The sequence below is a fragment of the Desmodus rotundus genome, chromosome 2 (assembly GCF_022682495.2).
Source record: "Desmodus rotundus isolate HL8 chromosome 2, HLdesRot8A.1, whole genome shotgun sequence".
NCBI classification, from domain to species: Eukaryota; Metazoa; Chordata; class Mammalia; order Chiroptera; family Phyllostomidae; genus Desmodus; species Desmodus rotundus.
Window position 1 is genome coordinate 69,682,288 of NC_071388.1, and position 14,076 is coordinate 69,696,363.

The 14,076-nt window shown below is 39.8% G+C and overlaps 1 protein-coding gene across 4 annotated transcripts in view; it reads left to right on the top strand.

Moving 5' to 3' along the window:
• Positions 1–986: 986 nt before the first annotated feature.
• The window catches only part of CADM2 (cell adhesion molecule 2), a 1,053,394-nt gene continuing 1,040,304 nt past the window's right edge, over positions 987–14,076 (top strand). For 3 of the 4 annotated variants that reach the window (XM_071220610.1, XM_071220612.1, XM_071220613.1), the window contains exon 1: positions 1,020–1,652. In XM_071220610.1, the coding sequence (XP_071076711.1) occupies positions 1,592–1,652 (61 nt within the window). In that variant the 5' untranslated portion in view covers positions 1,020–1,591. Of the gene's footprint in view, positions 1,653–14,076 lie in introns of all 4 variants that reach the window. The other variant, XM_071220611.1, reaches the window with a different exon arrangement.

The window sequence follows — 14,076 nt, forward strand, 5'->3', positions numbered from 1 at the left end:
GGGAATTGCCTAAGATTTCCTACTCTCAATTACAAAAAACCCACTAAACAGCTAAAGTCACCATTTATAAAGCACTTACGCATTGGGTGACCCTGTACTAACATGTGTGCGTTCTCAACTGATCCCTACAACTCTGAATTGAGGGGGCTTCAAATTTTACATTCAAGTAAATTCATCAGACATGAAGCCAGAAGAAACACTATGACATCTTAATCAAGATCTGCCTGATTCTAGTAATGACTGATCCTGTCACCAACTAGGCTTTACCGACATTTATGCCTAGGCGAATTCAAAATTCTAGAAAACAACAAAAAATAATTCCCTCCACCCCTTTTTCCTTCCCTGCCACACTGCTTCTTGTAGGCAGGTAGGTGTTCCGCACCCTATACTTAGTGTCTCCCACGCCCTCTGCAATTTTCCCTTTTGCTGCTGGGAGCGTCAGAGAATGGTAATGCAGCTGGTGAGTGGGCAGGTGCAGCCACCATCTGCTGTAGGAGTACAAATGCACAAAAGAACTTCGCACCCAGAACCCGTCCCAGGCACCACGGATTTCAGAACCTGCTGGGGACAAGACTAACCCCGCCCCCTCGCGGTGACGATTAGCTGAACCCTTCCCCAGTGCATGACACGGATTAAAGACGGCGGCTGTCTCCTTTGCTACTTAGGGTGAGACACCTCGAGAGAGGTGAGACCCGCTGTGGGTGTGTGAATGGGGGCTTCAGTTCTTCCTGCCCGAAGGGTCCTTGAGAAGCCTGTTTGTTTTTCCCGGCGCTTGTCTCCACCCAGCCCTTCCTCTCATTGGCCACACCTGGTGGGCGGATGCATTTCTATTGGTCAGGGGGCGGTGTCTGTCTTGCCAGGGTGGGGGCGGGGCCATCGCCGCGCTGAGCGTGCCCTTGTGTCTGGTGCTCTGTAGAGCTGCCGCCGCCGCCGCCGCTGCCGCTGCTGCCGCTGCTGCCGCTGCCGCCGCCGCCTCCGCCGCCTCCGCCGCCGCTGCTGCCGCTGCAGCCAGAGCATCCGGGAGCCGCCGCCGCCACCACCGCCGCCGCCACCACCACCTCCACCGTCACTAGAGCTGCTTCCACCGCTGCCACCTCCCTTTCCAGAGCTCCGAGACACCCCGAGCGCGTGCGGCAGCTGCTGCTTGCCTGTTCCCTCTTTCCCTCTGCCCCTCCCTTCCGTGACCTACCCACTCCTTGGAGCCCTCGTCTGCACCTTTTCCGACACCCCAGCATCCCTACACCACCTGCTCGGGCAGCCTCAACCAGCGCTGGGACTTGCAGTGTGCGCGGAGGGGAAGGCTAGCCCGACCCCGTGCCTGGCAGACGGGCTATCGCAGCTGCACCACCGGGAGGAGGAGAAGAAACTATTTCGCCCACCGAAAACCCATTCTGCGGGTGCTTCGCCGCTGCCGCTTCTGCTGCCGCCAATCCCCGTTTGCGTCCGCGGGTTCGAACACCGCAGCAGCGGGGACCGTGGGTCCGGCGGGTGCCGCGAGGAGGACACCGGCGGAGCCCTATACTCTGGTGCCCCGCTCACCGGCAGATCCGTGCCTCCTAGTTCCTCCCCCCAACCTTTTAGAGAAGGGACCATGATTTGGAAGCGCAGCGCCGTTCTCCGCTTCTACAGTGTCTGCGGGCTCCTGCTACAAGGTAATCCCCTCCCCGCCGCGGGGAGCATCAACTTCACGCCCATCCCTCATCATCCATCCCCACTCCACCTCACATTTCCACTCTCCTCCTTCCAGTTCCCCAGTCCCCTGACGTTTCCAGACGCCCCTCCTTACTCCCCGGTGCAGCAAGGGGCAGTGGCAGTTTGCTCCAGCGCCTCGAATCTCTCTAGCACTGGCCGAGATCACCTCTCCCAGCAGTCAGCCCCCTTACGCGGCACCTTTCGCCTCTTCATTCACCTGAGCTTCCTACACGTCTTACTCCATCCCCGCCACCCCCACCCGCGCGCCTTTTGGCTGGCAATTTGTACCTTCTCTGAATGTCCCCCCTCCCCCCACCAGTCACTTCCCACATCACTCTCCCGACCGACCCTTCGTCTCTTGTCGTCTTTTTAACCTCCCCCTTTCGGGTCGCCTTTCTCTTTCCCCTTCTTCCACCATCATCATTTCCTGTGTCTTTAAAAAGTGAGTGAGAGTCTGGGAGCCAGCTACCGAGACGGCGAGAACAGCAGCAGCGGCAGCACCGTGTGCATTGCAATAACATCCCCAGGGGGAATGTGTTGTGAGACTTGTCATTCACCTAGGGAGAGAGACGAGACTGAGTGTGGGATTAAAATAAATAAATAAGAACGAAAGAAAAGAGAAAGAGAAATAAAGAAAAAGAGACAGGAAATGAATAAATTAAACAAGAAATTTAAAAAAAAAAAAGAAACAGGGCGAGAGGAAGGGGAAAATTAAAAAAAAAAAAACCCAAAACCCACTTTATCAACACGTCGACTTTTTATTATTCAGTCCATGTGGGGTTTTTGTTCGTTTGTTTCTTCCTTTTTTTTTTCCTTTTTCAGCAAAGAAATATATGCACCCTAGCAGTTACTTTCTGCTAGGGATTTTCGCTTAGATTTCCTACCTCCCCATCCGCTCTCTGCCGCTTCTGTCCGTAATTAATATTACCCGTTCACGTGAATTGTAAGAACCCCTGTGACCGCAGTGGAGGGAAACCGCACAAAACACTGTGATTACGCAAATCACTGGGTTTGGATGCGGAGTGGCTAGGGAACTGGGGTGCACTTTTCCCCAGACCCTTTTTTGGAGGAGGGAGGAAGGGTCTGTGTGGGAATGGGAGGACGATGCTGATTATTCAATAAATGGCAATGTTGGGAGTCCGAGTGCAAGGGGAGAGCACACTTTGGGGGGGTGGTGGAGGCAGAGACGACATTCTAGGGCTGGCTGGGCAGGGACTGTAAGGCGGAAGATTGTTGCTTTGAAGAGAGTAGTATGGGGATGTGGATTGAGTGTGAGATTCAGGGAGAATGGATGGGAAATGATGGTCGATAGGATTTTTCAAAGCTAGGTGACTTAATTTCTTGTTAAATCTTTGCCCACCTCTAACCCCTCTGTCATCATTTGTGTATTTGTGGGAAACAAGTTGATCAAATTTATTCGTACCTGAGTGAAAGGAATCTGAAAGTAAAACACAGCGGCATGCAAAACCCAATCGGCCTTTGGAGGATTTAAATGAGGTCAATGAACCATCTTTCAGCAAGTTCTTGGGATGCATCCTCTCTCCTATCCTCCTCCGGGATGTAGACCGGGACCGTATTTCATTTATGCATATTTATGAATATGAAAGAAGTGGTACTGGACAGAATTTCCCTGAATTAATTAACTGGCCTTGCAGAGATATCCTTTAGACTATTTTGTGGTAATTTTATGTATTTTATGTTGTATGTAAATTTCAGATATGTCATGTGCCAGAATCCTAGAGAAGGCAGACAGCCCATTCTTTCTGCTTACGTTGCCTCGTCCCATTTCCCACCACTCACACCCCCACCCTCGCACAAGTAACGCTGGTAGTTGCCTGACACATTACTTGGGTTTCTAATCCATGATGAAACATCCTCCCAGAGACCCTACTTCACCTCTCAGTAACTTGCATTTCTCAGCTTGTGTGTGTGTGTGTGTGTGTGTGTGTGTGTGTGTCGGCGCGCGCGCCCGCGTTCCCGCTCCGCCACGCCGGGTAGGGGAGTGTTATGTAGGGAAATCAGTTAATTTGGTGATTGCGATGAAAATTCGACACCGCTGGGTGTGTTTTCCCTGCCAATCTGTGTGTGCTGGCCCCAGCACGTCATTGGACACAGTGCTGGGCTGGTGCGAGAAGATTATTTATTATAGAACATGTGGGAAATGGACTGCACTTGGGGGTCGCCTCCTCTCTGCCTTCAACATTTCCCTGTGAATTGTCTATTCAGTGCACTGCAAAATAACTGTCTGCTGGTGCCTCTCTCTCTCTCCCTCTCTCCCTCTCTCTCTCTCTCTCTCTCTCAGCCTGGAGGAGGATTTACTTTCTCTACCCGGAAGATTCCATCAGCTGCATTTTCTTTTATTAAGGGCATGGGTCTCTTTTATTAAGTACGGAAACCAATGATTAAGACAGTGTTGCTTTCCCAGCAGACTGGGGGTGGTGGTGGAAGGCGTGTAGGTATGCCAGAGAAAATGCACCACTGCAACCAGCAACAGCACTAGCATCAGGTCCAAATAAATAAATAAGTGTTCTGATACAGCAACCAGGGAAGGAGCACCAGCCCAGTGATCTCTGTGTACTTGTGAGCGTCTTAGATCAGGCCATATTAATACACCGAGAGAGAGAGAGGATTGAAAGGGGGGGGGAGACCCATAAAAGGGGGAGGGGGCGCAAAGCACCGCTGGACTGTCTTCTCATGTTTATGGCTGCCTCACATTTATCAAACACTGTTCCACAGAAACATCACACTTTGTTGATATTGTCAGTTCCTGCTCAAACAAATTGCTCATGCCTTCCTTGTCTTAGTCTTGTCTGAAAACATTGCTTCAGGGGTCAGGTTTATGTTTCTCCTACCACCCTATTATTTTATTAGGACTTGGTGAGGTTGTAAAATGAAAGCTTTATTTCCTGGACAGAGATTAAATGCTTAACAGGTCTTTCTTTTCTGCGTGCAGGGAAAGAAGGGTGATAGGGGACATAGTGAGCAACTGACTTCGTGTCTAGGGAGAGGCTGGTCTGCCTGCTAGTAGTTATGACTAGGCAAATAGCACAGGTACTCTACAGCTTCTTCGTATTAGTTTTGTCAGTACGAAAATCATGTGCGGTCACTTAAGTTAATACTAATAATTTATTTATCTTTTGTATTATTATCCCCTTTCTTTCAGTATGCTTTATTTTATACAAGAGGGCTCATTGGACATATCATCTCTGGGTTTTCATTTTTTTTTAATATGTCACCATTTTTTACGTTTTCTCAGAAGCACAATCCATCTTCTGGCTTGTTAATTTGTAGAGTGATAGAGTGATAAGCCAATGGTAAGAATCAAGTCAATGATAAACTGAGTAAAAAAAAAAATTAAATAGTTTTATTCCACAACACCTACCAATTTGTCCCCAGTAGGTCTTTATGAGATAGTTAGGAAATAAACATGTTTTTGACCAAAGCATAACTTGGAATTAGACTGCTTAGACAGAATTTGATTCAGTGTTAAGATATGGGGCATCCTTTCCCCCTCCCCTCCCCCCATCACAGACAGAGGAATAATCTGAGGTAAGAGGAAGGGACATTTTAGAGAAATGAATTGCTTTAGAATTAGGAGTGCATAAGCTTGCCACCTGTTACTAAGACCTCTCTTGGCTACAGAGTAGGTCCAGTTCAATTACTAGCCCTTGCTGAAGCTATATCCCTCTTCATGCCTGAGGAGACACTGCAAAGATGGAGACTGTCTTGTTTAACAAGGGACTGGTCTAGAAAGGGCAAAAAAGAGAGAAGGGCAAAATATAACCAGAAAATAGACATGCATAGACCCTGATTTTGTTGAGAACTTTATTTGCTGTTTAAAGTTCATCTCACAGGAAAACATATCCAACAACACAAATACTGGGGCTTTGGGGTATTAGTTGTTTTTTTATTTTTTTTTCCCCATGGAACATTCTGGTAAATGATATGCTGTATTCAGAAAGAAGCTCTTCAAAGTAAAGGTCAATTGGACATACATATTACTTGCCTGAGTATGTGTCATTAACATCCTCTTATATTTTAAGAAAACTCATTATAATATAAAGTACACTTGTGTACACTAAATAAAATACTGGTTACTTAATAGTTCCTTAAATCATGTTTTTCCCACTCTTTTACCTCTATATGTAATAAGCTTAGGCTTGTCAAGCTTATTTCTTATCCTGACTACAGTTCCTGGGATATAGCTCACTTTTCCCTTTTTTGATTAACAGCTGAAACTTTGAAAAGTAGTCTTTGCATGAGACAGTTAACTCTGACTTAAACAAACACCAGACGCTTAGTAATTAAGAAAATCCCCCTGCAAATATGAGGAGTTTCTGGACTAACTTGGCATTAATGTACAGAAGCTTACTTTAATTGTCTTCTCCCCACTTGTACAACTGTTAGAACTCTGGGAACATAATGTGCCAAAGGAAAGCATCAATTTCGATGGCCTCTTCCTGCCTTCCCCACTAGAAATACGGTCCTTGAAAACTGTTTGCCCCACATTTAAGTACTGAAATAATGTCATTTTCATAAAGAAAAAAATTACTTAACTTGCTTAAAGAGCAAGTGGAAGTGCAAAAATATTGGAAGACATCCTAAGCATGCATTTTAAAGTGGCTTATGATCAATATCAAATTATATCAATTTTCTCTTTAAAATAGGCAGTCTATGGGGTATTAGATGATTGAGACAAGTAAGATTTATTTATTAGGAATGACTTTGGGTACATTAATAATATAACATAGACCTGTCTTATGGATGTTTTATTTGATCATGCTGACATGTGTTGAGATTTATTGAGAAAGAATCCTCATTTTAATGGACTTTGTTAAACCTCCTTGGTACAATTGCCCATTGTGTACCAGCTGGCTGAATAGGTTGAGGAGGCAGTGAGAAGGGAAATCACAAACCAAGAAAGCATAATTCACAAGCTGCAGTCAGAAGCCCTTTGTTCAATTGGAAGAGAGTGGCTTGTTTAGCCTCTAGAAAAGCCCCAGTGTCCAATGATTATTAAACTTAAGCTTCTTGAGGGCAAGCCCTGAGCGTTGCTTATCTGTTCAGTCTTCTTATTCTATACTTAGTAGATGCATGATAAGTAGTTGGATTGAATAATAGGTGTGTCCTAATTAATTCTGATGAGTTAAGTGGTCCCTTCTCTTCATAGTAGGTCAGCACTCACACCTGTTTAAACAACGTACCTAAGAGTTAATTTTAACATTTAGTAGTCTATATTAATTTAGGAACAGTTTTCCTATAGAAAAATAACATCGCAACAGCTCTTGATATAAATCTTTACAGAAATGCAATCTGATCAGTTGTTCTTAACATTGTTTCCCGACTCTTTTTTTTTCTTTAATTAAAAGTCCCAGATATTTTGCATTAGGTTACAAAGTCATTCTGTGAAAAAATGAAGGGCATGATTTAAATTTACTGATTTAACTTAAAGTATTTAAAAGGACAAGTTCATTGCCACCATTTTATTTGAAAATGTCAAACATTTTTGGAGTGCAGTTTTTGTAGTATCAAAAAAAGGCATCTTCTGCAAATTCCTCGTGTAGAGAGGTGGGTTAGGATTAATCTAGAGCTGTGGCAGCTGAAGCCCCCTGCTGTGTGATGATGCAAATGGCATCTCGGGCCTAATGTGCTCTGCAGCGCGCACACGCAGGAAAGCAGTCATGTGGCAGGAGTGAAATGGGAAGTCTTTTCTTAGCTTGTAGTGGACATGAACTATCCTTGGGCTTTTTATAAGTAGAAATAATCAGAGAGTATTTCTAATCACTGAGCTCATGACAAAGTAAATGAGCGAACACATTTTGTTTTGAGATTAATGTAATAAATAAATCCTAGTAAAATGATTAGGATTCAATGTTTTCATCAAATGAATGGTGAAATGAATAGCTTTTTGTCAAAATTCTCAAGAACATGGGTCAGTTTAATGAAGATAAATAGGAAAATTAAAATAGGACTTCTATGCAGTTGTTTCCATGTTTTGGGTCTAATAAATGTTGGTTAGGAACTATTCTGTGTTATCCTCCCCTTCCTTTAGTTAGTAATGAGTCAGTCCCTTGTTCTTTTCTTATTGGAGCATTTCCTGTATTATGAGAATACAGTAGTTTTAAAAAAATAGAGATCAACTGTTCAGTGTATGTTCACATAGTTTATTTTGGGTTATAAAGTGGAATTTGTGTTAATATCAAATCCGTAGAGTGTATTTCCTCTGTGACCAATATTATTTATCACCAAGGCAAAGGCACCAAGTGGGTTCCTTAACAAAAGTAAGAGTTGTGGACCAGTTGTTACGGGCAGCCTATTATGGAAGCCTATCAGACAACAGAAATGAATGTAGCTTTGCTTATTTTGATTCCATTTGCTACAGAAAAAAAAAAATTGAACATAATATGCATATACATTTTTATTCCAGAAATGACCCCAGTTGGTCCTGTTAATGTGTTCGGTGGGCTTCTTTAAACAGGTACGGAACTGTTTTCATCTTGGAAGTATGAAGAATATGTAAAAATTGCGAAAGTAAATGTTCTGCTAAATTAGGTATCAGTTAAATATTAATGTCAAAATCAGAGGGGTAATTATTGAAAAAGCAAATATTCCAGATGTAATTATTGAAAAAGGAAATATTCCTCAATCATTTATCTCTATATGCACATACATATAAGTTTAAAGTATACAGTTATTTTTAGGACTAAGTGATATCTTTATAATTTTATTAGTAATCAGAATTTGGGCCTCTCAGGGATGAAGTGTAAGGAAGAGGCAAGAATTTATTTTTTTGCATTCAGTATTTTCTTCTACCTTTTTTTTGAAAGTTAACAAATATATTTTTAAATTTTCTTCGGCTATAAATAACAATGATTGACTTTTGCAGTTAAAAACACACAAGCTAGGTTTACAATTTCTGAATTTACATTAGACCTGAGCATTTAATCTGGATCTTTGATTGTGCCTGTGGAGCTGAGTGATGAGAACCTACTAGTACCTGAATAGACATAGGGCTGAGGCTGTAAGGACATCTGCCAGGGAGAGAGCTGGCCATTAGTTATTCACATCCTATTTTAGAAGACTTTGAAGTAAATATTGAGACAGTCATTATTCAACTTTGGGGATAACACTTTCTGAGTCAGCAAATAGTTTTTACTTGAATATTTAAATTATCTTTCATCCATATGAATGCTGAAAGGGAAGCCCCTGGTTAGTCATAGTTAACCAGTTTCTCTGGGGGCTAGGGTATTGACATAGTTAGGAATTGTTTAGAAAAAAATAAGCATCCTGTACTTTGAGGAACATAAAATCTTAAAGCTAAGTGTGTTCAAGTAGTGAAAATTATTTAACATAAGAAAACAACAGTCCTTTTGTAGGTCAAATTGCTTTCCTAATACATTTATATGCTTGACAATAGTTTATTTACAGTAACTGTACATTGTTTATCTGAAGTCATCTTTGAGAACACAGTGAGAAAGCACCTTTCCTGATGAGGACGTGCTGCCCACTGCTAAGAGTGTAGCTGCCGGATCGATTTTGTGTAATTCATAAAGCCAGTTAATTTGTTCTTGTGAAGAAATATTTTTAGCTTCTTTGCTAAAATTGTATGCGTTTAAAAATGTAAGTGACATTCATAACCCTTACTTAAACATCAAGGACTAAAATTTATAGTGCATAAAATATGTTTTTATTTTCTTAATACGTTCCTGTTCTACACTGCCTTGGCCTATACATCCACAGGGAAAATGTGCAGGACAGGTATCTTCCGCTCGTTCTCATACCTTCTATGTCCTCTGCTTTTCAGTCTGAAGTAGTACTTAGGTTTCCACGAGAAATGATTAGAATATTTGTATTTAAAAGCAAATAAGAAAGTGTACAATAAATGCCTTATTTTTTATTGTATTTTTCCATTACCATTTATCCCCTGACCCTATCTATATGCTTCTATTCCTTTAGTGCTATCTATTTTATGTGCTGAAGTCTGAATAGTAACTCGGCTTCCCTCACTCTCTCCAGGAATATAATATCTCCCCTACTCCTGACTCTGTCACCAACCCGAAAGACTCATTAAAAGAAATTAAGAGGGGGAATGGACAATAAAGAAAGGGAGTTCTGCTAAAACCTGTATATTGAATATACACAGATCGAGTGTTTTTCCTTTCACCCTCCAAGGCAAGAACCCCAGTATTTTTACAAGGTTAAATTATGTGCAGTGTGTTTTTACTTGTTTTTGTTATCGTTTTTATTGCTTATTGTGTGAGTTCAATCTCCTTAGTCTCGTAATAAAAATGGCAAAAAGAGGAGGGAAAGAATATGAGAGAGCCAGCCAAACACACAGAAATGCCTGGCAAAGCCTACTAAATTAGCATATGCTAGGCTGAGTATTTCCCTCTGTTGTTACATAATCCTTTTCTGACAGGAAATCAGGTCTCATACTTAACCCTTTCAGGAGGCTTGGAATTCTCCCACTGCGATATTTTTATTTTGCTTCATTTATTTTCTCACGAATTGTATAAATCATCTATTGAGGGGCTTTGATGTCAAGTTCTTTTTTTTTCCTCTCTTCAGTCTTTCTGTATACAAATGTTCCATTCTGTGCCCAACTTCAGGATTCAAGAATCAACTTTTCTATAGCTTTCAGTGAGAGGATCTAATTAGCATTTTAGGCTCTCTTTACTCATGTGCAGCTTTCTTTAGAAAATGTATTAGTTCTATGAGGTTCCCCTAAGGATTCATAATACTCTAGTTTGTTACATGTACTGTGATATTCAGTGTGCCTTAATTACGCACGTGTCCTCATTTCAAAGCCTTTTCAGGGATCATGTGGGATAGAACAGGGGTCTGGCTGTAAATTCACTGTCATGTATTAATGTGTAGGTGGTATTCAGAGAAGGATGTTTCTGAAGGCAATTATATATCTGTGACTCCAGTGTAGCAAGCAGTTACTCACATTGTGCACTTAACTAGTTACTCTGCCAAGGCAGAAAGAAATTCACTATTGTGATACATAATACAGTATCTGTTATTTCTAAACAGTTCTTTGCACTAGAAATGAAGTACAATAATGAGTGAAAATGTGTATCCCTTATCCTGAATAGGGATGTCCCTTTCACTCTTCCAAACAAAAAGAAGAACCAGAAATTGTTCCCAAATCAATACTCTATTCCCTAACTAGCCCATTAACACATTTTGCTATGGTAAGATCTTGAAGTTTTGCTAGTTATTATTTTAGGCTATAGATTTTTATATCGTATTAATTGCCTGCAATCTTTGTGGGCTGCCAAATGCCAGTGCATTGCTAAATTTGAAACATTATATTCCAGTTTTTGATTTGGTTGCAGTTTGGACAACTGTGACAGTATATAGACACATTGAACTCATTCTCAAGCACCCTATGCAGAGGGAGGGAGAGAGGGAGAGAAAGAGTTGTCTTTAAAATAGGGATTTTTTGTGTGTGAAGGGATAGCTACTAGAATTGGTTAATTTAGTACATCACCATTTATAAGGAGGATATTTTCCTACATTGCATGAGTTTGAGAGTATACTTTTATTAACTGTACCTATGACTTAACTTGTATTCCTCTGTGTACTATATCAAAAAATTAGAGTCTAATTAGTAAATACAACTGTTATTCTTTCTTTTATAAATGACTATTGTGGTAAGAAGCATTTTGTAAATTGATATGTAACAATTTTAACAAAGTATTTATTAGTTTACACAATTGCATTATTTTGAAGCCATATTGTTATTAATAGTATCTTAAAAATACATTAGTGTCCAGGAATGCTTAAGAGTTTTTATTATATGAATTTTTGACCAGAATCTGATGTATTTGTTTTAGTAGACAAAAGAATGCCACCTGCTCTTTATTGATTATTTTAATAATTTGTGTCTTTTTAGGTGAAAGAACTAAGCATTATTTTATCTATGCTATGATCTTTATAACCCCTTCATATATTTTTATTATAACATTTGGATTGTTAGGCATTTATCTGTTTCTTCTAGTGGACTATAAGCTCCCAGAGTACAGGGTCTTAGTCTTCATTTTATTTCAGGTGCCTAGTTGAATGTCTGATCTGTGTCTTTTTTCAATGTTTTCATTCCACTGATTGATTAGTTTTCCTCCAATCCATTTCATCGTAACACATCTCTTTAATTGGATCCAAATAAGACTTAAGTATTTATGTTATAACTGCCAAAATGCCAATACAGTATACAGAACAGAATAAATATTTGCAATGAATTTTCATTTGAATGTAATGTACAGAGAGACAGCACAAATGGATACTAAGAAACACAAGCAATTCTAAATAATAACATACTTCACAAAAAATATGGAATCATTACTTTCAGTTAGGGTAGTCAGTTCAAGCTTGCACTGAAAACATTTGTTTTACAGCTTTGAATCTCTCCAATTTCTCTGGGTCTTGTAACCCCTTGTCTTTTTTTGTCTACTTACTAAAGATTTATATCCCTAGTTTCAAAAATATTCATGATGACAACTTTGGGTAAACATGAAGCCATATCGTCGTATTGTTCTACTTAGGGCTGCTGGTATTTCTGGATAAATGTATAAACAAAGAAGAATTACAAACTGACCTTGATCTGCCAAATTATCAGTGTAGGTTGACCTGCTTTTGTTATTGCCAAGCTATAGGGTAGAGGTTCTCTGAGTAGTCCCTGAAGTACAGATTCAGACTACATTCTTCTCGGTTAACTAGGGGAATTCTATCCTTTTTATTTAAAGGGACTGGTAAAGAAAATCCTAACTACTGTTTTTCTCCTTTTTTTAAAATGCTTACTCATGCTTCTGCAGTTGAGGGTACATGTTCGCTATTGCTGAATTTGATTTATTTCCATTTTTATATTAAAAGACAGTGGGAGGTAGGTTGTGAATATTAATTGATTTTGAAGAGAATTTAAACATAGTTACTGGGATCTGAACACCAACAGAGAAAATAAAGTGTTTTATGAATGCTTTTTCTAAAAGTATCAGTGAAATGAAACTTTTCTTAAATGTCATTTAGTTTTTCTTCATATTTAAAAGTCAATTTCCTTGATGTCTTATGGACTTTTTTGACTATTTCATAACTCCTGGCATTTGAGAAGATATTATTAACTAGGCTAACTTAAGAATTGCCTGATGCCAGGTGCTGAAATTCTTTTGTCATCCTTATGTTGAAATATACATTTAATAAATAAATATCTGAAGTAGGTTAAATGAGCTCAATTTATTAGGGGTTATTGCCGCTTTATGGGGTTGATGTTAAGAATTATATTCTCCCATAGCTTCTCTTAGTACCTAATATCTTGCTTTATGTTAAACCTTTCAGTATGATGCAACAGCCACGGAAGATTAACTTCCTTCTTCAGTGTGATGTCTGCTTAACCCTTGCTGATCAACTTTCTAGCGCCTAGTGAATGAAAGTCAATGTAGTTCAGGAAACAATTTTTGTTTACTATTTTACTGTTTTGGTGGAAAATTATTTTACTATGTTCCTGAATTTCATTCATTATATTGAGGATACTCCTATAAATCTGTGATTAGAAATGTTTTAAAATGTTTTATGTGTAACCACATGGTATCTGAAACACAAGAAATATGAGGAAGAATTACACCTTCATATTTCTCAACATATTTAGTCATAATGATCCACTCAGAAATTGATTTTTCAGTTTTCTATAAGAAGGAAGGACTTTTACTTATTACTTTAAATGCTAAAGCATTTTAGACCAACATTCTTGTCCAGAGTCACTATATTAAACGCAATACCCCAAATATTCATCAAAAGAGTATTTTACTAAGTGAATTGTCTTTATAGAAAGACTTGATGGTAACATAAATGTTCAGTAACATTTATGAATTTATTTATAAATGTCCAGTAAAATTTGCAGAGGATAATTTCATATCCACTGGCTTTCTTTTTTAACAAAAAAGTGCAATGAGTGAGATAAGTCTAATAGTGTTGTGAAGCTTTAATTCTCCATCCCTTTCCACTTCCGTGGAATAGCTAAGATAAAGATATTGGTGGAGAAATAAATTCATAGCTTTTTAGATGCCTGGTAGAGGTCATAAAGTCAGATCTACTTTAAAGTTTTGTTTTGCTTTACCCAGTTTTATTGACTGTGCAAGTACAGACTACCAACAAAGCAGAACAGATTATTCTCGAAGGATATGATAGCATGAAAGTACATTTTGTAATGCAGCAGCTACGCATGGGGATTGGGTATGGACAGGATGCAAAGATTAATGATCTTTTTAACTTTTAATAATGGTCTTACAATCATATAACAGTAAATTTTGATCAGGCATTAGGGATATTTCCTCCTAAGATCTTTTATCATCTGGGTGTACCAAGATGAATGGCAGGGACTTGGTAACA